At 38.9% G+C, this 24,579-nt stretch overlaps 1 protein-coding gene across 9 annotated transcripts in view; it reads right to left on the bottom strand.

Moving 5' to 3' along the window:
- Positions 1 to 1,075: 1,075 nt before the first annotated feature.
- Positions 1,076 to 24,579, bottom strand: part of scai (suppressor of cancer cell invasion) — a 134,682-nt gene continuing 111,178 nt past the window's right edge. For all 9 annotated transcript variants that reach the window (XM_069888337.1, XM_069888333.1, XM_069888342.1 and 6 more), the window contains 6 exons: positions 19,442 to 19,541; positions 16,891 to 16,972; positions 7,560 to 7,632; positions 6,205 to 6,378; positions 5,363 to 5,463; positions 1,076 to 3,433 (listed from right to left, as the gene is read on the bottom strand). In XM_069888337.1, coding sequence (XP_069744438.1) covers positions 3,287 to 3,433; positions 5,363 to 5,463; positions 6,205 to 6,378; positions 7,560 to 7,632; positions 16,891 to 16,972; positions 19,442 to 19,541 — 677 coding nt within the window. In that variant the 3' untranslated portion in view covers positions 1,076 to 3,286. The remainder of the gene's footprint in view (positions 3,434 to 5,362; positions 5,464 to 6,204; positions 6,379 to 7,559; positions 7,633 to 16,890; positions 16,973 to 19,441; positions 19,542 to 24,579) is intronic.

Here is a 24,579-nt window from a genome sequence, read left to right as displayed (position 1 = left end):
TCTTGTAGTGGCGTACCAGCCGCACTTGTCATGTGCAATCAGCGGGGCAGCTGCAGCAAGGATGGCATCCGGTCTAGGTCAGAAGGTCACATACACATTTGCGTCATTGGGACGCGTTGGGACTTTGGAGGCGGAATGGAATAAGGCTTAAAGACTGCAGCGTGAGATTCAAATGAAAGCAGTTGTGATACTAGAGCTCACACCCTATTGTCTCTTCATTGCACTCAACCCGCTACAACATCATAATTATCCGAATTGATCTGAATTTGGCAATTACTAGCTTACTTGATTCAATAGAACATTTGATTGAAATTGATCAAAGCCTGGACCATTTTCTTACTTTGCTGCTAATCTGTTCAAGATGCCTATTAATTTCATTAAAATCTGCTTGCGTGGAGAGGCACAATATGTTGGAATACCACACAAGATTGTGTACATCAAGTTTGGGAAGAGGATTTGGTCATACAATAGCAAAGCAAATTTCTTAATCTTGTAAATCACTGCAGGAGTTTCTGGTCCAGATTTAGCTGGACAAGCAGAAACTGAAGTTTAACTTTTGACAACAAGTGATATGCTTTCCATGTTGACCTTTAAGCTGTTGAAAAGGTTTTCTGAGGAAGTACTCTTAGCTGAATTACAAGATTACAATTATGATGAACAACCTGTGTGACTGATTGCCAGAAATTTCTTTCCAGATCCTCAATGCTCATTTATTCCTGAATTAAACATGAACCTTTAGGTTGGGAGCACAGTCAGGCACACATCCAAAGACCTTCTCTGATAAGCATTCAACCCTTTCATGACCTTTGGACTCAACACACATCAAGGTCCCACAAAACGATGACTGGAATATCTCCATTTATGATGTTGATGAAGTCAGTTTTAAGTTTATTTGTCACAAAATACCTGGGTTCTGCTCCAAGCAGTCTAACAGGTTATCTGCAACACTGACCAGACATTTTAGCTACTTTCAGTACTAAAATGATTTTAAGACTGCATTTCCATTTTAATATTCAGCACCAACATCGACAATGTGCAGAGAAATGTCCTTTAACATATAAAAAGTTAACACTGCTTTAGAAATGGTTTTATTGTGCCACATTGAGAGCATTGAGAATACACATTACAAACACACAATAGAAATGAAAATATACAACAGTTAAACTACTTTAATCACAAGACATAATATGCAGACAGTGAGACCATTCTCTCCAGTATGCGCTATCAGTTTATTCTTTAAATATAACTAAAAGTATAGAACTCTGCTTTCATCTTGCAATTTTTTTTTGCTTCAAGATAGTAGCAAAAGATCACAAATTTAAATCAAATACATGCACATGTTGATAAGATGCAGCTCAGAACTCAGCCGCACCAAGTGAATACAACACAATTCACAAAAAACTTTCATTTAAAAACAACTTTAAACAATGTTCTTGCTGCATTTATATACATATTAATTTTTTGCCACTTTTAGGATTTTAGAAGCAGAAAACATTGTCAATACTGCAATGTCCTCTTGTTTCATTTGGCCAGTAAGAACACAAATTCAGCTGCCTTCTTGTTTTACTCATTTTAAAATTATATTTCAGCCAAAATACATTTACAGTTTAACAATACAAAATTCAAGTGACAGAATATTGGACCAAAAGCATATTAAACCAGATTCTACAAGGTGATTTAATAGTCACTAAATTTCACACAATACAAGTTAAAAGTTGCTTCTAAACAGAATGACAAGTAAATGAACAAAGTAACATGATGCTAAAAAAATGTGATAATTAGCATAAAATGCATCTTTAATAGTCTTGTTGTTTGTCATAGTTTAATCAAAATCTATCACAGGAAATTTTTACTTCCTTTACATAATGCAAATACAGAAAGTATATTTGGCAAAGATACTAATATCAAAGCATTTACACAAGAAAAACTTCAAGTATCTGCATATAAAAATGTAGCAGCGTCATATGGCTAAAAGAAAAGGTCGTCATGCAGCACATTTCTAACAACCATAAACCTTGTGTACCCTTATGGCTATTGTGCTGAGAACACACACTTTTCAGCTAATTTTTACGTCTTTCAGGCACACAACAACATTAAATTAGAGTTGCCAGTAATTTTACAACAAAAACAGTTTATCTTTCAAGAGGAAATACATGGGAAATATTAAGTTCATCTTTTTGTTGCATAAAATGATACTTTGCTACAAAAGGAAATGAACATTTTGTATGCACCCATAGAAATAAGCTCATGATTTGGATTCGATCCCGATTTCAGGTGTTGTCTATGTGAAGTTTGTAAGGTTCCCCCACCCCCGTGACTGTGTGGGTTTCCTGGGGTGCTGAAGTTCCTTGGATATTCAAAGATGGGTGGGTTAGTAGGTGAACTGGCCACTGTAAATTGCTCCTAGTGCGTGAGTGGTGGAACCTGTGGGAGTTGATGGGATTAGTGTAGTTTGCATATAAACCAGTTTCCAACTAATTGGTGGGCAGAAGGGCCGATTTGTGTGATACTCAACTTGGATTCTAAATTATATTGCATTGAATTAGATCAGGTATTATGCCACAGCATTTAGTAGCAATTCCATTGAGAAATATGGATGCAGACACAATCCTACCTTAATCTTCTGGATTTTATTATGAATATCTCCTGGTGGCTGTGGTTCAATAGTCTTAGTATACTTGTCATCGCTCAGTACACAACCTTATAGAGTGTTCCAGGCCACATTGTATCAAACTGCAGTAAAATACAGGAGGTGTGCTGGATCCCCATAATTCTGCCAAAAACTATGAAAGGCCTGAACAAATAAGACCAAAACTAGTACACAATTAACTTGAATACACAAAATGCAACACAATGTCACAGGCAATTCCTCGATTTATATATATAGATATATTTTATACACATTTGCTGCCAAGAGATCATTTATAAAACTCTTAAAATTACACCCTTAACATCTGGGTGTTTCTCTGTTACACAGAATGAGTCAAAAAGCTTCTATTGCTTTTGTTGTAAATGCCCTTTTAGCTACTTGTTTATAAATCATCTTTATACTTGTGTCCTGCCGTGTTAATGTTTTATTCACAACACTGCTACTTCACTCTGACTATGGAACAAGCATCAACGATTGGAACAACATAATTCCACAGATAAAGGAGTCTGAGTTTTTTTTTGTACCTAAAAATAATTTTGAAAATGAAGTGCTTCAGTTATCCTACACAAACACAGAGAAAACAGTCTTCTTCAGAAGCAGTGGATTCAAAGTAAAACCTTAATTGTTTTCAATCTTCTAATAGTCATCAGTGGTCTTTTCCAGGAAAAGATTTCGAACGTCCAAAATGGAAGCCAGTTCTAGAATGTGATTCTGGATAATAGGATTCTCCACACTATCTTCTTTCTGCAACTGCGGGTACGTTTCTGGATAATTGCGAGTTTCCTTGGAATTGATAAGGGATAAAAGTAGTAGAATAAGTAGCTGTGCAAAGAATATAGGATTTAATAATTCACCTTGAGCTCCCCATATCATAACACATTCAAGACAACATTGTCAAGTTTATCAATAAAAGATTTAATTTCACAACTAAAATAGATTCAAACAAAAGGAGAAATAGCTAAGATCCAAAGTGAAAAATATTAAGATAACAGGCCTGATAAAATCATGAAGTTTAAATGCATTCAATACTGAACACAAAACTGAAGAAAAATAATGGGGAAAAAGCAAGAGATCCAACATCTTGGGCAACACTGGAGCAAAAGGGGCAGCAGCAATTACTATTTAAAGTTAAGACTCAGATGCAAACTATTAGCAGTTTGATATGGAAGCAATGTACAGTAAATTGCTGCTGACAAGACCATGAAAATAAACACTTTTGGGGTGTGAAGCAGATCATACACTGTGAGAAAGATTCGCCTGCGTAAATAACTTATTTGAATTTCCAATCTAATGCCCATCTGATCTCAGTCTGTTATTTTATTGCAAAGAATGTCAATGTTCGAGAAACAAAAGTGATTTATTTTTATATCAAACCGATTAACACAGTACCAGCCCTTCAGCCCACGATGTTGTGCCGACCTATATAAACCTACTCAACAATCGAAACATTCCCCATCTTACACCCATAACCCTTTATTTTTCTTGCATCCATGTACCAGTCTAAGTCTTTTAAATGTCCCTATTGTAGCAGCCTCCACCTCCACCCTTGACAGTACATTTCAGGCACCCACTGCTGACTGTGTTTTTTAAAAAAACTTTCCCCTGACATCCCCCCCAAGCTTTCCTGCCCTCACCTTCTACATATGTCCTCTGGTGTTTGCTACTGTCATCCCAGGAAAAAGGTGCTGGCTGTCCACTCATATAAACCATATAACCATATAACCATTTACGGAGCGGAAACAGGCCATGTTGGCCTTTCGAGTCCGCACCGGTTCACTGATTTTGTGCGCCCTCTTCAAGCATTGGTCCCGGTAGATCTTCATTCAATAACGATAATATCCACTAATTTTTTTTCTTCCTCAGATATATGTTGGATAAAACTGGGCAAATCATCTATGCCTATCATAATCTTGAGTCACCAATAAACGTCCACAAGATTATAAGAATGATATGGTTTCAGCATCTCAAGGCCATAACCAGTGCTTCCACTTACTGCACGGATTGCTGATAATACAAGGTGGGGGAAGAAGGACAACTGGTGAGGACCTCTCAGTGGAAGAAGTTTCTCCAAGGTAGCCAAAGTCTTCTTTTATCAATCTGTTGTTTCCATTACATTGCCCAATCTTTCAATGTCACTGGAACTCTCATTACAAGTGCATTGTTTCCAGAGGTGCAGTAATTCAAGGCAGCTTACCAGCCCCAAGGGCAATTATGGATGAATATTAAATATCAGCTTTGCCAGTAGCACAGGAGACACAAAGTGAGTAGGATCTCTAAAGGCCTTGTGTGCTTCCTAACCCTCCAGGAGTTTGGAATCAGGGACTGAGGAGGGTGACGTATGCCTGGAGCTCAGGCTTACCGCTGGACCAAACAAGAGGCCATGCGGCTACAGGGCCGCAGGAGGCGGCAGCATCAGAGATGGCTGGATCCATGAATACTCGATGTCTCTGAAGGGACTCCCTTTTGCTTCTCTTTCCTGTCTTGATAGTAAACTTGAATTAGTGGCCAACCAAGGAAAATATTTTTGTGTACATGACAACAATGGAATCTTGAATGAATATTGGTGGAGTGGCAAATTGCAGAAAACATCAGACCCTATCCTGACGCTGACCTCATGATTGTGAAATTCATATATTTTATAGAAGATATATCTGAAAAATTTTAAATTATCAATTGATGTACTCCTGAAGTTAAGATAAAAAAAAATCTTACCCTAAACATTTTGTGTAGCCTCATGGATGCAGAGCAGAGAACAAACCGGGTCAACAATAACCGAAGAAAATCATCACCAAAAAACTGAAGAAATGCTTGATCTGGAATTTAAAAATAAATGACCCTGAATTGGCAATTAGTAATGATCAGTCCACTGTTCAACACTGGATTACAAGAACCGGAAAAACAGAAACAAGAATAGTATATTAGCCCTTTTGTGCCTGGGCTGCCATTTAATAGGATTGTAGCTAACTTTCTGTAACAACTAATACTTGATAGAAGATACAAACAGGACCTTAGTATGACTGTGAGTGGTTAATACAGCTCATTGCTGCAGTTTTATCCTTTCCAATAATTTTGTAGTCATGAAACAGGGTTCATTTTATAAATGCATAATCCTTTGACACTAACCCTTGTTACTGCAGCCTTGTGGAAAAACATTGTGATGCAACAAGAGATTTAATATCAAATTAGAGACTGCAACAGAGAGGTCAGCATTCTTTGTGAAGAGATTAGTGATTGTGCAGCTAGGCTACATGTATCATTCACCAACTTCATTTACATCTAAAGAACACATTCAATGTACACCAATGTGCAATTATTAGGAGATTTTTGGAAAATATAACATTTACCTCAGTTATTACAATAGAGAAGATGGCTCTTAATGTATCAAATACCTTGTCTGTTTTTTTGGGGGGAAGGAAAGTGTAGGCTCCTTTTTAATGAATTGCTCTTTTCAATCAAGTGGAAAGCTATATTATACCACTGAACCTTTATGCTGAAAATAATTCCCTTTACAATCATGTCTCCATTTGATCATAAAATATCAGATTGCAACTTACCCACTGTCCGGGATTTAGTCAGTAGATGAGCTATGTCTCGATAAATCTTAAGAAGATATTCCTGACATTTATCCCACAATCCTTTTCTCATACTTGTGAGTCGACACATAAAGAGAAATGCCATCAAGGGATTATACAGAAAAAGGGTGAAAAGACTGCCCCGTTGAGTTTGATCTGCAAAAAGAATGCAAATTTACCAAAATTTTCTTAAAAGGAAAAAAAAATTCCATGAACTCTTAACACTACCATGGCCAGACACAAGAAATAAATTCGCTGAGTTTGAACAATTAAAATGTGAGTACGATGCAGTATTATCCTCTGTTTACAGGTTTATTCTGCTTTTCTACAATAAGTTAGTTGCCAAACAAGTTCCTCAATTATTTAAATATATCCAAATTACAAAGTAACAATGTCAGGTGAAAAATATCCCATTTAACATAGTATTGCAGGGTGATTCTGATCATCACAAATCCCATTTCTTGGAAAAACAATGAATTCGTGATTTTTGTAACATCACATCAGTAATCTTTTCCGCCTCATTACCATCCTGCATAACCCAAGCAATCACAAATCTCCATTTCACCATTAAAAGAAGTTAACATGCTGATAATACCAAACAGTAAATGTTTCACAGGATTTTGGTATAATTCATATCCCTCAAGATACCAGGATTTTAGTTGTAGACAGAGGATGGATAGTTGAGACTATATTCCCTAGCAGTGGGGTGGCTTTAGAAAAGTATTCAAAGGGTATATGATATGTTAAGTTGAATGCAGGTAAAGGTCAAAGTTCTGTCTTTTTCCCCCTAGAGTAGAGAGCTCTAGAACTAGTGGGCATAGGTTTAAGAGAAGGGAGAGATTTGAGGGACTAAGGGGGAACTCACAGAGTAGTCCTTACTGGGAAGGAGCTGCTAGAGGAAGCTAATAGAAGCATGTATGATTTTAATGTTAAAAGGGCATTTAGACAGATATATGAAGGGTATGGGCCAAAGGCAGGCAAATGGGTCAAGCCCAGAATGCCAATTTGGTCAGCATGGATGATGGGCCAAAGGGCCTGTTCTGTATTTTTTTAAAATAAAAGTAGTTTTTAATTATAATTGAATAAGACAACAGAATTTAACTTATTACTATCAACTTACTTAATTCCCCTCCCCCCCCATGCTAAGTGCAGATGTGTGTAATGTCTATTTAAGGTTAGAAAAGTTCTTTGGATCACAGTCCAATCTCACTGGTTACAGGGCCTGTTCTGTGTTTGAGGAAGGAGTAAAATAGTACTGTTCTGCACTAATAACCACGTGCAATATCTAAACGGCATAATAATGAAGTAGTAATTTTCAATAATTTTTGAGTTCGTACCTTGTAAACCTTTGGGATATGCTGTTGGAGAAAGTAGGCAAACTAAAGGCTGGCCAAACAAGTTGATAAAATTCTGAAACACAAAAAGCAAATGAGAAACTAACGTGAAATTGCACAGAACTAACATTTAATGAGCAAGGAAATAGCATTTATAAAATAATAGCAATTTTATTTGATCTCTTCATATTTATTATTTTGCAGTTTCTCAATTAACACCAAGACTAATGAGTGATATCCAATATGGTTAAAAGGCAATATGTTCAATAGTCAAGGCTTTCACATGAAATCCTCAAATTAAGACCACTTAAAATTATATAATCACCCATTATGCTTTAATCACATTCTTTCTCCCAAGGTAGATCAGCCTCATACTTCTCAGCCCCACAAATTTAGTTAGTTGTTCTTAGTCTTTCTGATAGTCCAAGTCAAGTGTATTGTCTTTTTTCTTCCTCATTCTCTGGAAATATTTTTAGTAATTTCTCAACTGTTTTGCAGTGCTTTTATTTGTGAAGTTTAGCTGCTTTGTGCTGTGTGTCATGCCCATTTAAGATAGGTACAAAAAAGTGAATAATACTTTAAGAAAAAGACACACAGTCAATGAACATGTACGCTTTACAAAGAACAACAAGATGACAATTTTTTATTCTTAGAAAAAAAATGCATGTGTTCAAACTGGAGAGTCCTCTGGTGTGAAGTACAAAGATTTTTTTCTCCTCAAGGTCCACACCTTTTACAGGAGCTAATCAACCTCATTATGAATGTTAAGTGGCCAGAGTTAGCACAATAGCTTGTGCATTAATTGCCCGTCATCCAATGCTAACCCCACCCCCCACCCAACTTTCCACTGTTCTTTCATTAGACCCTTTTAAGCAAGGAAAATGCCCGACTGTAAAGGCGGAGTCTCTCCACCCTTACGCCAAAAGACGTACCTTTCTGAATGCGCCGTCGCTGGCTCTGAGGCACCAAAACCATACCTTCTCGTGGAAGGATAATTGGCAGAGCCCTGCGCTCCGCCGCTTGGCTTGATGACAGGGTGATGACACCATCAGCCCGCAACCCATCTCTCCACTGACTCCTCTCCCTCCATGAAGCCCTCAAGGCAGGGGTGGTGGGTAGGAGCCGTCAGGGCAGTGGGGCTGTCAGGAGGCAGCCGGTGCAGGCTGTGACAGCCTCACTGGGCTGCTTCAGCCACTGGGGCCGTACTCTGCAGCTCAAAACACAGCAGAGCAATACTGTCTTCCCTACCCAATCCCCCACAGAGCTGGAACTGTTCTGGCAAAACACTGTGAATGTGAATGCAACGCTGGAGCAGCCTTTTAGGGCTACTGTCTGAAACGTAAGTTTTAAGTTTTCCCTACGCGCCTGTAACTAGCCTCCAGGCAGAGGCCTGGCATGAAATAGCCTATTAAGGTTTATTGCTTTAATTTGACCTCTGTCTCTGAACAGAATCCCTTTTAAATGCATCTTGGCAACATCCACTCAAAATTGCCACTTGAATTAATCATCAAGCTTTAAACCCATTTCTTCAGAAAACATTGCTTTGAAATTTGTGTTACACCAATTAATCAAGGCTGTAAAGAATGAAATTCAGGAATTCCTTCCCCAAATACATCCATCTTTCTCTTCTTTTTCTACAACATTTTGTCCAAGCTTTTGGTCATCAGTCGTGTATCTGCTTTTGTTTGAAAAGTGCCTATGAATTCTCTTGTGTGAATAATTATATTGAAATGTACTGTACATTCACAAAGCAAAATTTACAATTATTGAAATTGGAGCTAAACTCCTTCTCCGACAACCCCAGAAAACTTCTACTAATAAATCCTATTTTGATATCTAAGAGCCAATGTAATCCATAAACAAAATACAATACGTTTCTAATTATCTGAAATGCTTGAGACCGGACCTATCTCACTTAAGCAGATTTTTTGGATATTCGGGAATTTTCTCTAAAGCAGCCCAGTAGCTTCAGGAGAATACTTGCATCAGCTGTCGTCAATCCCCGACACCTCTCCACAGTCGTCGCCAATTCTGCCCTGGAGCCCGAGGTTCCCGCTCCTATCTGGGAGCCAGAGGTCTCATCTCACCTGTAAGTGGTAGATTGTCCTCCAGCAGAATTTCAGCAACCCCACTGAGGGGATATTTGACAGTGTAAGCTCGAGGAGAGAGTGGCAATGCGCTCTGGCAGGGAATGGGGAGAGAGCACGGCTCAAGCAGGAGAGTGGGGTGAGAGTGTGATATTAAATTCAAATTCTGAGAATGCCATATTGCAATTTATCACAAAGCTGCAGGAACTCATGGCAAAAAATGACAATTTATGAATAAATAATCAGTGCTCTCCTTTCCTTCAATGTGTAACCTGTGGACAAATGTCTCTTTTGTAAAGGTGACTCCCTGTAGCCCCACTTGAGCATGGTGGGTAATTTTTTTTTCAACATTTTTTTTCAAATTGGAATATCATGCTATGCCCGAAAATACTTCTGGATTTTCGGAATTTCGGTTGATTGGTTTTTGGTTAATCAGAAACATTACTGTAACATAATATTGGAGTTAAACAAGAAAATCTGTACATGCTGGAGTCACAAATGTGTGGGGAGAAACTGAGCAGGTCACACAGCAACCAATAGGAAGTAAAGGGTAACCAACATTTCAGTCCTGGGCCCTTCATTGAGGATAAGAAAAAAAACAGGCAGACACCTCAATAAAAAGGGTGGGGGGTGGGCATTGAGAGGGAGAGGAATACAGACCAATAGGGAAGAGGCACACAGCCTAATCATTTTGGGAGCCAAATGAAGTGAAACTACGAATCAGGTTAGAAATAACAACAAGCTTTGGTCCACTGATCTGTTGGCCGGAAACTCAGTATCTGAATAGACAAAACACTAGGTTTGGTGTAAAAGTTCATTACAATCATAGAACCTCTCTAGCAATTTTTTTTAAAACAAACATAGACTCATTCTTTTAGATTTTAATTATTGTTGGGGAATGTATTTTTAAAAAAAACTTTAAACTGTTTTAACTCTCTTAATTCCATTATTTTGTCCCCACTTTATTTTCTGCTATTTCTAACAAATAAATATTTTATGTTTCAATCTCGGTTTGTTTTCTGTAAAGGTCTCTGCAATTGTACTGATTGAGAATGGTTTTCCCCTTCCTCACAGGTTTTTGCCAATGGTTCCATGTTTTGCATTTCTAACAACCATTAATCGTAGTCTAACAATGCTACTAAGTATTCACCAAGGCTACCATGACAGTTGCAGCACAGTAGAACCACCGCACTAAATGGGAACACTAATACAATTTTCCCCTCTGGCCAGACAACATTTTGACCTGTATATGGAAAACAGCATTCCTTTATTGTCACTGGGATCAAATCCTGGAATTTACTACCCTACATTAAGGGAATCTTCACCAGAAGAACACAAGGGAAGCTTCTTCCCCGCTGCCTTCAGATTCCTGAATAATCAATGAACCAAAACAACTGCCTTACTTTTCGTGCTCTAATATTATTATTATTATTTTATATAGTAATGTCGTATAAGACAATTATAATATATATGTTTTCACTGTGATGCTGCCACAAAACACCAAATTTCATGACAACAAATCCTAATTCTGATTCTGCAGGTTTTCATAAGTCCACTAGATGGCACAATGTGGTGGAACACAACACTTGGACCACATAACTAAATTTTAATGGTTCAAATTTTTCCCCCACAATTAGATTTAAATGAAGCATTAGGTATTAAATGTTTTTATGGTTTATTTATTGATAATAATCTTGCTACAAAGATGAGCGACTTTCTTTTAAATTTAATTGATCAAATTCTCACTTTTTTAGATATTTGCAGATTAGGGACTTTCTCTATTCTCAATCTTTCAAATTCTCACAGGTTTTGAATTATGTTATGTTATGAGTAGAAACAATTTACAATTTTTCAACACAGAAAAGGTTAACAGTTATTGTATATGATGTCCTACTGAAATCAAGGCAAGTTTCATTAGATAAGTTAAAAAGGTATGGGAGCAGGACCTCCATATTTCTATTTCTGTTGATTCTTGGTACTCTATTTTTGAGTTGGTTAATATATCTTCTCTTTGTGCCCATCACTCACTGTTACAATTCAAAGTTAAGCATAGAGCTTATATGTCTAAAGTTAAATTAGCTAGTATTTACCCTAATATTAGCTCTTCCTGTGACAGATGTAAGAATGAGGATTAATCATTAATTCATAATTGTACAACCCTTTCCAAGTATTGAGAAGAAGTCTTTCGTACTTTACAGGTGCCTAACCTTTCATCTGAAATTGCAAAAACCGGCACTTTTTTCAGTAGATGAAATCTGCTCATCAAAGATGCAGTTTGACACCAAACTTGACCAGTCGCAACCCTAGCACAACTTACATGTGACATTCTGCTACTTTATAAGCACCTCTGAATCGACTATATTGCTACCCGTCCAGTGATGCGGCGCTTCCAGTTAGCTCAGCGGCGGCTCAATGGTTGTGGTTGCTACCCATAATCCCCCTTACAGCTGAAACCACTGTACCAGCGCAGAGGAACCTTTCTCCTAGTGCTGGTACAGTGGGGGGACGGAGGGAGAGAGAGAGGGAGAGAGAGAGAGAGAGAGAGAGATGGCAACGCGACTCAGGCGGGCTTAAGGGACAGAAATCAAAATTATTCCGAAATCCAGGAGATTCCAAATAGCAGCAGGTGTCCTGTCCTGACAATCCTGGATAAAAGGTTAGACACTTGTATCAATAATTATTAATGTTAACCTAGCACCAGACCCGTTGATAGCCTTGTTTGGGATGGTGGAACAGAGGGTAGTGAAATTGACTTCATTTCAATGTCATGTAAGACTAGTTATTTTGATCAGATGGAAAGATGCTGTTCACCCACTCATAATCAATGGTTATATAATATGATGTCATATTTAGCCTTGGAGAAAATAAGATGTTCCATAAGTGGCTCGAATTTAAACTTGCCCAATCTTTGGGTTTCTTTTCTGAATTATTTTGACAGCCTCTAATGGGAATCTTAATCAAATTCTTTGCGATTCTTGTGATTATGCATTTCTTTTTTATTTCTACTGGCAGTTTTTTTTCTATATTGCCATGCAGCTGAGGAATGGTTTGGGGTTTAGATTCATTAATTATATATTTTTTCTCTTTTCCTTTTTTTCTCCAATTTAACTATGAATAATATTGTTCCACAAGAGAAATATTTTTTTTCTCTGCCATATCATGCTTGTCTGCTCTGTTACAGTTTGTATAAATTTTATGCATCATTCCTTTATGGATGTATGCGCTTTATATAAAATTCAATAAAATATTGAAAAAGATTTAAATGAAGCAAACATATGGAGATGAACAAAAGGCCAGATTACCCAGAAATCAGCATTTATGTAAAATTTACGAATAAGGCAAGCATTTTAAAAGCTGTGTTGAGAAACATTTTATATTTTTACTCTACAACTTGCCTCACAATCATTCACATTAAGTGCTCAATACATACAGTGGATGGGTGAAGAAAAAGTACTTATTTTACAAACTTTTGACATTTTGCAAGTTCAGAAAAAAAAAGTGATGGCATTTTTCTGAAGAGACGCAAACAGATGGTCAGAGAAAATGCATTTTTTGGTGACGTTTTTGTATTTGCATGAGAAAGATTATGATAACAGTTAAGGACCAGCAGCAGGTGCTTTCAATACTGTAGCATAGATATCAGAATACATGGGATGTGCAATGAATAGTTTTCGAAATGTGCTAAGATCAGAGAGATAAAAGTCAAGAGAGAAGCTAATAAGCAAGTTACATGACTAAATTACCCAAAGGAATTCACTAAAGATATGGAATGATATTTAAATTCCATTGTGGTGATTGAAATATTTAAATTCGTGTAGGTAAATAATCTCTGGAATCAAAAGCTCGGGTCAATCATTGTGACAACAGAATGACTAGTTTGTTGTAAAGAGGAGATTAATAACTGAAATCTTTAGCGACTCTAGCCTTCGTGACTGCGCAACCACAGTAACGTATATGACCCTTAATTGCCATATATAGCAGACTGTCAAATTACTCCGTTTAATAGTAATTGGTATTGCACAATTACTACTAGCCTTTTCTGCGATGCCCTTATCCAGGGAATGACTTTTTTTTGAATGCACCTTGACTAATTACATTGGGATATAAATCTTTGAAACAGCAGTCACAAAATACATAAAAATCACTACATAAATCAGATATTGACTTTAATGTTAATCAAAAGCACCTCAGACAAGAATAAAGCACATTTGTTCTTTCTATATTCTGAAATGCAATTAACCATATAACCATTTATGGGCTTTAAGATTTTACAATTGAATGGCATCAGGTATTCAAATACTTTTTAAACCTACAATGTAGAAAACTACGAAGAATCCCGTAACGGTGATAGGTAAAACAGAATTCTGTGGACACCATGGTTTAAGTAAAAACACACAATGCTGGAGAGACTCAGCAGATCAAACATCACCAATATTTTCTCAAACTTTGAAACATCAGTTATGTATCTCTCCCTTTGCTGCACAAAGAACACTGTTGGACCTGCTGACTCTCTTTAGCATTGTGTGTTTTTAACATAATGGTGATACATTGTTCATTTTCATTTAAATTTCATACAGAATTAAATTCTGCAATAACTAAATTCTGTAAAGTCAGAATTAATTAGTTCTCAGGCTACCTAGCCCAGAATTAATTTTAGATAGCACATGCTATTTTAAGGTCACTGAACAGTTCTTTGGGAAAAACTAAAGCATGCTTTGAAGAATAAAAGCCCACATTTAAATAATATCTAACACGGACAAAAGATTTTTTTTATAAAGTCACTTGTAAAAATAGGGATTGGAGAGAAGCAGTCTAAAGCCGCTTTCAGGTGCATTCTCTGCCAAGAATGCGCCTGCAGAAGTGGATTCAGACCTGTGGAATGGTCGTTCAGGTGGCAGTGCTGACCATCTGAAAGGGACAGCTGCACGGGAGGCGCCTCGGAGTGCACTCCTGCTCCTGTCCCTTCAGGCCGTCAGCACTGGGGCAGCCGGCGCGGGCTGTCAGGGCTGGGCGGCTGGCGCGGGCTGTCAGGGCTGGGGTGGCCAGTGCAGGCTGTCAGGGTTGGGACAGCCCGTGCCGGCCACCCCAGCCCTGACAGCCCGCGCCAGTTGCCCCAGAGCTGAGCGTCCCGTGCCAGCCACGTTTGCTCTGATGTCCCGTGCCACGGGGCAGGGGGCTGTCAGGTGCTCGCCAGCTGATTGTCATCCCCTTAGCAGCCATTTTCAGGCTGCTGCATTCAGGTGCCTAGGGGGACTTCAGTACTCCAGCGATTATCCCTCCTGGAGGAAGATTACAAAGTGCACCTCGCAGGCGCCTCCTGCGTTTTCAGGTGGCCTCCCGACAACCACATAGGGGTATAATATACAGCTTTATATCGGGGTATTTTGGCCACCTGAAAGTGCCTTAAGCCCACAATTTAGATCAGCATCTAATTAAGATCTATTCATCACAAATAGCAGCCTTCACAGAATAATTATCAAATGATATTAACTGATTTACAAACTATAACTGCAAAACACGCACTCATGATTTAAAATATGCCGTGAAATTGAAGACATGTTTCACAGAAGTTCAACACATATTCCGAATACAATGGGCTTTGCTCGTATTGTCTCTACAGACCAAATGGCCTCCCCTGATGCCTTACTTTTATATGAGTCTTTAAATTATATTGTGAATGTAAAAAAAAACAACCTTCACGTTTCTTTGACACATTTCTCTTGACTATCAAGTAGCACAATTTGAATCTAAGCAGCAACTTTCCTGGGTGATGTTGTTTGATTTACTGTTGACCTGTGTACCAAAGCACCTTGGAGCATAGCTGTGCACTGCAATCGGAGGGCTTTTCAAATTTCATTTACAAAAAGGAATTAGAAGTCAAGACCCTTATCAACACATTTCGGAAGTAAATTTTCCCAAGTTTATCCTATATATCAATCTAATTAGTACATCACAATGCAGTTGCACTGTAATTCGTGTTGCACATTAAAGTACAGACAAATTCTGAATAGAAGGCCAGAGTTTATAATTGGGCAAATAAAAACAGAGGGTTATATTCAATAGGTCAGATTAAAAATAAGTCATCTTAGATGGGCATTTGAGTTGGGCTAAAGGGCTGTTTCCCTGCTTGACATCTTGGTGAATCTATAACTGAGATCAAGTTGAGGAAATCTACTGCACATCCACTCAAAGCTCAAGGGTTTTTATTTGCAATTGAAATACACCCACAAGATGAATACACCACAAAAGGGTTGTGACTCATTCCGTCTTCACTTTGCATATTGAATTGATCCTCTCCAGATTGGTGGAAGGACAGAGGAGGGGAAGGCAGAAGTGATGATTCAGCTCCAAAGTTCCCAAAGTTCTTTGTTTTGTTATAATCTGACTGAATTGCATACCAAAACTCACAGCTGACAACAAGGAAAGTAAAAGTTGCTGAAGGGTCACAAATTCAATTGGTTTGAAATCACAAGATGGCATCCATCTGAAAATTCTTCACTACACTGTTTATAAGAAGCAGATAGAGAAGCAAAGATGAGAGTGCACAAGCAGGTTATTTGTTCTTCCAAAATGGTTTGTGCATATTTTGCTGTACAAATTATCTTGTCTAAATCTACTCTTCAATGTCACTCCATAGTCTGCAACAAAATTAAATCACATTCTGATCACAATTTAAACACAGCTTACCCTGCTTTCCTTTTTCTTCAAGCTTATTGTGCTGTTCTGTCTCTGCCCTCCCATCAAAGAAAACCATCGACATCATTTCACTGCTTCACAGATCTTCAAAATGTTTTTGCAACCAGTACAAAAAGACTGAATATCTCAAGGTACTCTTTATTTCTATAATATCCACAATTCCATTGCACTTTAGCCATTATTTTTGCAAAACTCCTAGAGCAGGATACCAATAATTGGACAGAACCAACGCTTAACAATATTACCTTCTTCATTTTCCCAAAATTAAAAAAAAAGACAGAGGAAAGAATCGGAAGGAGCAAAAATTAAAACAAAGAGAGCAAAGATAAAATCCAATCCAGATTGATTAGATTCACCTACCTGTTCTGACCTTCTTATACATTTAGCAACATAGCAGCATTAACATTTAGAAGAAGTTAAGGCATCACATTTTCTATTTTACAAGTGCATCAACTCAAAAAGATAGTCAGTCTCGCAAATGAAGTTACCTGCAATAACTGCTTAATCAGATCTAGACTTGGAAGACATGTTAAAATAATATTTTAACTTACCTTGTATGCTATACTATTTGACGAGTCCACAATTAGAAACAATGGTTTCCGTGTAAAAGGGAAAAAGTCACCAGGATGAAGACTAAAGAGGAAAAAAAATACATATTACACCCATCTGAAGAGTTACTTTACCAAACAATTATGCCTAATGTACTGGATGTCAGTATATGCCAACAGTGGATGTTTAAGGTACAAATAACAGAAATAATTGTTACGCTAACTTCACATTAAGAGACTTGCTGTGAAAATTAAACAATTTGTAAAGTACTTTGTAAACCTGGAATTGTGTGAACAGGGTAATTACTACAATGCAAGAACAATACAGTAACAGACTACAATAATTTTTTATTTTCATTCATAAGAAGTATCAATCACATTGTTATCTTTCTGGTCACAATGACCAATCATAGGCAAAATTCTTTCCCTAATATATTAATAAATCAAATTATGTTTTTAATGATAAATCTTAGTTTCAAACCACAAATAATGAGACCAAATTTTCATTCCAACATTTATTTAACTGAACTGGGATTTTGAATTTTTTTCTCAGAATCATTTAGCTAAGCCCCTGGATCGCTAGACCAGTCATTCAACACCATATTCAAATCATACAATGCAACTTGGGACAGATTAAATTATTTGGGTACAAGAGAGAACAACCAATATGAATATCATAATTAAAGTTAAGTGATGATTCCATTAAAACTTTGATATAGCAATTAAACACCCTCTTAAGAAAATAAGGCTTAGATACAGCAGTAGATGTTGTGGCTTGGTTCAGCATCATGCTGAAGAAGATTGAAAAGAGGGTTGGTGCGAGAACACAGCCTTGCTTCACGCCATTGTTAATGGAGAAGGGTTCAGAGAGCTCATTGCTGTATCTGACCCGACCTTGTTGGTTTTCGTGCAGTTGGATAATCATGTTGAGGAACTTTGGGGGACATCCGATGCGCTCTAGTATTTGCCAAAGCCCTTTCATGCTCACGGTGTCGAAGGCTTTGGTGAGGTCAACAAAGGTGATGTAGAGTCCTTTGTTTTGTTCTCTACACTTTTCTTGGAGCTGTCTGAGGGCAAAGACCATGTCAGTGGTTCCTCTGTTAGCGCGAAAGCCGCACTGTGATTCTGGGAGAATATTCTCAGCGACACTAGGTATTATTCTATTTAGTAGAATCCTAGCGAAGATTTTGCCTGCAATGGAGAGCAACGTGATTTCCCTGTAGTTTGAGCACGGATGGCAGTCTCTTCAATCTGAGGCACCTGCAAGCTCACACCAAGACACAAGAGAAACTTGTCCGTGAACTACTCTTTGCAGATGATGCCGCTTTAGTTGCCCATTCAGAGCCAGCTCTTCAGCGCTTGACGTCCTGCTTTGCGGAAACTGCCAAAATGTTTGGCCTGGAAGTCAGCCTGAAGAAAACTGAGGTCCTCCATCAGCCAGCTCCCCACCATGACTACCAGCCCCCCCACATCTCCATCGGGCACACAAAACTCAAAACGGTCAACCAGTTTACCTATCTCGGCTGCACCATTTCATCAGATGCAAGGATCGACAATGAGATAGACAACAGACTCGCCAAGGCAAATAGCGCCTTTGGAAGACTACACAAAAGAGTCTGGAAAAACAACCAACTGAAAAACCTCACAAAGATAAGCGTATACAGAGCCGTTGTCATACCCACACTCCTGTTCGGCTCCGAATCATGGGTCCTCTACCGGCACCACCTACGGCTCCTAGAACGCTTCCACCAGCGTTGTCTCCGCTCCATCCTCAACATCCATTGGAGCGCTCACACCCCTAACGTCGAGGTACTCGAGATGGCAGAGGTCGACAGCATCGAGTCCACGCTGCTGAAGATCCAGCTGCGCTGGATGGGTCACGTCTCCAGAATGGAGGACCATCGCCTTCCCAAGATCGTATTATATGGCGAGCTCTCCACTGGCCACCGTGACAGAGGTGCACCAAAGAAAAGGTACAAGGACTGCCTAAAGAAATCTCTTGGTGCCTGCCACATTGACCACCGCCAGTGGGCTGATAACGCCTCAAACCGTGCATCTTGGCGCCTCACAGTTTGGCGGGCAGCAGCCTCCTTTGAAGAAGACCGCAGAGCCAACCTCACTGACAAAAGGCAAAGGAGGAAAAACCCAACACCCAACCCCAACCAACCAATTTTCCCTTGCAACCGCTGCAATCGTGTCTGCCTGTCCCGCATCGGACTGGTCAGCCACAAACGAGCCTGCAGCTGACGTGGACTTTTTACCCCCTCCATAAATCTTCGTCCGCGAAGCCAAGCCAAAGAAAGAAGAGATGTTGTACTGTTTAATATTCATTGACATAAAACACACTAGCGCACTAAATATGAAAAATATTTAACAGGTTTTATTAGTTGTTTATGGCATTTTCATTCGTATGTGAATCTGGTCTGATTCCATAGGTCTCTGTTGTACAGCAACTCGTGACCACTGTAGACTGCAGTAAACATGATTGGACTCATCCTGCCCATAAAAGTTTGAACTGCTAATGCCTGCAGGGGTTAACACAATTTTGACATACCAGTGCATTTCTTTAAATGAATTGCTGCGTTTCTGTATTACATCCATGTTTCCTGTGTCACGGTTGTTGTTGGTGAGGACTCCTCCAAAATCGTATGGACCTAAACAGAAAAACAGACAGCTAGTCATGTAATATGTAAAAACAAAATACTGGAGAAGCTCATCAGGTCAAACAGTCTCCTTTATGTAGTAAAGGTTAAGATACAGAACCATCGTTTCAGGCTTGAACCCTTCATCAAAGTATGAGAAAATGCCACAAGTGTCCGAGCAAAAGAGTAGGTAGGGTGGAGAAAGCAGGAAAATAATAAAAGAGGGATAGGACAGCAGCAATGAGGGGGGAGGTGAAATGATAGGGCTGTGTGGGTGGAAGAACTGGAAGGAGAGGAAAGGGGGAAGGGGAAGAAAAAGCAAGCAGGTTTAATGGAAAGCAGTAAGGTACATGTTCATGCCATGTGGCTGGAGGGTACCCAGCTGAAAAATAAGGAGTTCTTCCTCCAGTCTGTGGGTGGTCAGGACAAGATAGTATACAACGCCATGGGACAGACATGTGAGCCTGAGAGTGTGACCCAGAATTGAAATGGTTGGCCACTGGAAGGTTGTTGTGGTTGTGAATGGAGTGGAGGTGCTGAGTGAAGCGATCTCCTAGCCTGTGACCCATCGCTCCGATATAAAGAATGCCACAAAAGGTGCACTGGATGCAATAAATAAGTCCTCTAGATGTACAAGAGAAGCGTTCCTTCATGTGAAAGGCCTGTTGGGGGCCCGGATCTCCTGCAGGCACAAGGGAAGGTGCCAGGGGTCCAATGGATGGGAAAGGATGAGTGAACGAGGGAATCATGGAGGGATCAGTCCCTGTGTAAGACTGAGAGGGGAGAAGGAAAATTGTGTCTGGTGGTGGGATCCTTTAGTGCCAGAAATTCCAATGGATAATGTGTTGGATGTGGAAGCTGGAGGGTGGAGGTGAGAATGAGGGAAGGGGTTCTATGTTTGTTGCATCTAGAGGCAGAGGGGGCCAGGGCAGAATAGTGAGAAATGGAGATGTGGGTGAGGGCTTTAATGATGGTGGAGGGGAAGCCACATTTGAGGAAGAAGGCAGGCATTTCAGAAGATCTGGACTGAAAGACCTCATATTGGGAACAAATGCAGTGGAGATGGAGAAATTGAGAGAAGGGGATGGAATCCTTGCAGGGGACATGGTGTGAGGAGGGGTTGTCCAGGTAGTTGGTCAGTGAAAAGTTTGTCTCCCAAGATGGAGACAGAGAGATCCAGAAAGGGGAAGAGTGTTATCGGAGATGGACCAAGTAAGTTTGAGATCAGGGTGGAAGTCGGCCACGAAGTTGAAGAAGTTGACAAGCTCATCATGGGCGCTTGAGGCAGCCCCAATGTAGTCGTCAATATACCGGAGGAAGAATGCATGTACTTAACATGTAATATGTAATCAGATTATGTAATATTCAGTTTTGATACTTACTTTCATTACCATTGCTATCACCACTCATTACACATAAACTGATATTTGATAAAATTTTTGCTCATTACAACATTGAATGAAACAGGGTGTAAGGAGCAAATGAAACTTTATTGCATTCTTCATTTACCATTACAATCTCTTGAGCTCAACAATGGTATCATCAATGATTTCACTTCTCATCTCCACAATTATTTACGTCTATTTAATTAAACCTCTTGAGCTTCTCAAATTTCCAAACATCACTGGTGCTTTACTTTCAAGGTTCGATTATATGGGATCCAAGGAGAGATAACAGACTGGATAGAAAAATTGCTTCAAGGAAGAAAGCAGAGGGTGATAGTGGAAGGTTGTTTGCAGACTGGAAGCCTGTGACTAGTGATGTGGCACAGGTTTCAGTGATGGGCTCAGTGCTGTTTGTCATCTATATCAATAATTAGATGAAAGTATACATGGAATGATGAGCATGTTTGCAAATGACACTACCATTGTAGTGGTACTGTAAACAGTGAAGATTGCAGCAGGATCTTGATCAGTTGGGCTGAGGAATGTTTGATGGAATTTAATTCAGTGAAATGAGAGGTGTTGCATTTTGGGATGTCCAAGATTGGTAGGACCTACATAGTGAAGTGTTGTAGAGCAGAGGATCTAGGAGTACAAGTACATAGGATCTTCAAAGTGGTGTCACAGGTAGATAGAGTGATCAAAAAGGCTTTTGGCATATTGATCTTCATCAGTCAGAGTACAGAGTATAAAAGTTGGGAAGTCAAGTTGCAGTTGAACAACATGTTGTTGACACCCTAAAAGGAATATTGTGATCAGTTATGGTCACCTTGCTGCAGAAGAGGTCATCAAGCTAGACAAGATGCAGAGAAGGTTTATGAGTATGTGTAAAGACTTGGGGGATTTGAGCCATGGGGGGAGGTTGAGCAGGCTGGGGCTTGAATCATTGGAGTGCAGGGAGGATGAGGGGTGACCTTATAGAGGTACACAAAATAATGATAGGATTAAATCGTGTGAATGCAGAGTCTTTTGCCCAGAGCAGGGGAAATCAATAATCAAAGGACATAGGTTTAAGATGATTGGAGATAGGCAGGGGAAGGAGGGAGTGAAGAGATTTAACATAAACCTGAAGGATAACACACACACACACACACACACACACACACACACACACACATATATATACACATACATATAAAATTAAATCTTATTAGTATTAACAAAGAAACAGCAATGGAAAATTCACCAATGGTAAATTCAAAATAAAAATTTTTAATAAACTATTAAAAACACAACATTTCTTATTTATCTCTAAACTTAACACTATCTTAAACTCCACTATGCGCAAGTGTCTGTGTGTGTGTGTGTGTGTGTGTGTGTGATTACATTCAAACCATTACAGTTCGAGCTTGATTCTGAAAAAAGTCATTTTAAAGTCCAGTTTCAAACATCTTGTTGAACTTGAGGATCTTTTTAAATTGCAGCTCAGAAGTAATAACGAAGCACTTTTGAACATTATGTCTTCAGATCTCTTTAAACTCACAAGTCTTTTGAAGAGTTGTCTTTCAGAGAGATATTCTTCACATGAGTATTTTTCTCTCTTGCTTGGAGGTTTTGGAATCTATGCTCCACATGATGAATCTGGCCTCTTTATCTTAAAGAGACAGTCAGAAGCTTTCTTACTTATTTTAAAGCCACTTATTTCGTATTCCCCTCTTCCAGGAGTAACACACTACAGACCATTTTCTGGTTACTGCATCTTCAATTCTGAAACTGTCCTCCTTATTCAGAGACAGTAAAATGACTTTTTTATGGCCAATAATTTTGTGTATCTCCAGAGACTAATGTTTTACTCCTGTGCCTTTCACAGGAGAGTCAATTTCTCCTTCAGTGGTTTCAAAATGTCTCTGCCTTCTTCATTTATGTTTCTCTGAAATCATGTGACATGACATCACCAGGGTTTTAGTTTCATTTCTGCAGAACCTTTTGCCTTTCTTTAAAACCACTCCATATCCATAAAACCCTCTAACCTCATCTCTGTTCCAAGAGGCTAAGGTGGTTTACAATTCCGGAAAGTCTAGCACATGTCACTTGAGTTTTGAAACAGCTACTGGCATAATGCTGATTGTACACAAAAATGCTTTTAAGAACCACACTTAGTACTTGAGTTTCAATTAAGAACACTTCTTCAACTTTATGGCTTTGTTTTTTCCAGACGCATCGACTCCAAAAATGAATTCTCTTTCTGAGTTCAATGGTGTATCTGGAAATGTGCTATGATCTGTGTGAGACCATGTATCCAGCCCACAATTTCCTCACTAGAAATATATTTAACTCTCTAACTTATTTTATTAATATATATTTTATAATTAAAGATTTTAACTTTAAAATCCTTTACAATATATAAAAGCAAAGACAAACAGTCAAGTGGGTCTATGGAAGGGGCTGCCAGAAGAGGTAGTTAAGTCAGGTACAATACAACTTGGATTATCCAAAATCTTCATTTATCTGAAAAATTTTTAAAATTTTGGATAATCGAGGATATCAGAAACAAATCAGAAACCTTCATTTTCTGAAATTTTTTCGGAGTCAAACTGACCAGGGATGTTGGGCTGCCTGCAGCAGCAGGGACATCGGGCTGTTGGTGGCAGCACGGACCTTAGGCCCCTGGCAGCAGCGGGAACCTCGTGTTCCAGGGTGGGAGCGGGAACTCAGTGGGCAGGTGTCAGTGATCAGCAGCGGCCACCATTTTTTTGGTGAGATTTAAACATTATTTTAATGCTTAAAAACCCTTCCCTTGATGTTTGTTGTTGTTTAAAAACAATTACAAGTGATTTGCTGTTGCTACTGGGCTGCTTTTTTAAAAATGACCAGTTTTTTTTTTTAAAAGTTTTTCTGACATAGGCCCAGTCCCGACCATTTTGGATAATCGGAGTTGTATTGTACTATTACATTTAAGAAAAAATTGGACATATACATAGATAGGATGGGCAGCATGATTGTCATAGGAGTTAGTGCAACATCTTTACAATGCAATTGGGTCCGGGGTTCGAATCCTGCGCAGTCTGTAAGGAGTTTGTACACTTTTACATTCTCCCTGTAGCTGTGTGGGTTTTCTCTGGGAGCTCCAGTGAGGTGCAAGTTAATTGGGTATAAGTTGGGTGGCAGGGACACGTGGGCTGAAATGACCCATTACTATTCTGTAGGTCTAAATTTTAAAATTTGTTTAATTTAAGGAAAGGTTTATAAGGATACAGGTCAAACACAGGCAGTGGGATGAATGTGGGTGGAATATTTAGCTAAAGGGCTTGTTTTTATGCTGTATGACTCTAGAACTTCTAGTTCTGGAATTCCATTCCTAAACCTCTCTCTTGAAACTCTTTAAAATCTACTTTTTAGAACAAGTTTTGGGCACCTTTCGTTTGACACTGTAAAATGCTGTTTGATCCGACTGCATTGCAGATAGGTCAAAAACAGAAGAAAAAAAACTTGGATTTTTCCTACATTTAACAGAGAGCCTGTTATTGTGTCACGTAGCAGAAGAGCCTCAATATTAAAATAAGATAACTGGAAAATGATTGGAAAATGATTGGCCTGTACACAGTGAGAAATGGAAAATCATCTGAAGGATTCAGTTTGAAGTATGCAGGGGTCGTTAGTCTCAAATT

Source organism: Narcine bancroftii, chromosome 1 (assembly GCF_036971445.1).
Source record: "Narcine bancroftii isolate sNarBan1 chromosome 1, sNarBan1.hap1, whole genome shotgun sequence".
Taxonomy (NCBI): domain Eukaryota; kingdom Metazoa; phylum Chordata; class Chondrichthyes; order Torpediniformes; family Narcinidae; genus Narcine; species Narcine bancroftii.
The sequence above is the reverse complement of the archived record's forward strand: the minus strand, read 5'-3'. Positions and strand labels throughout refer to the sequence as shown.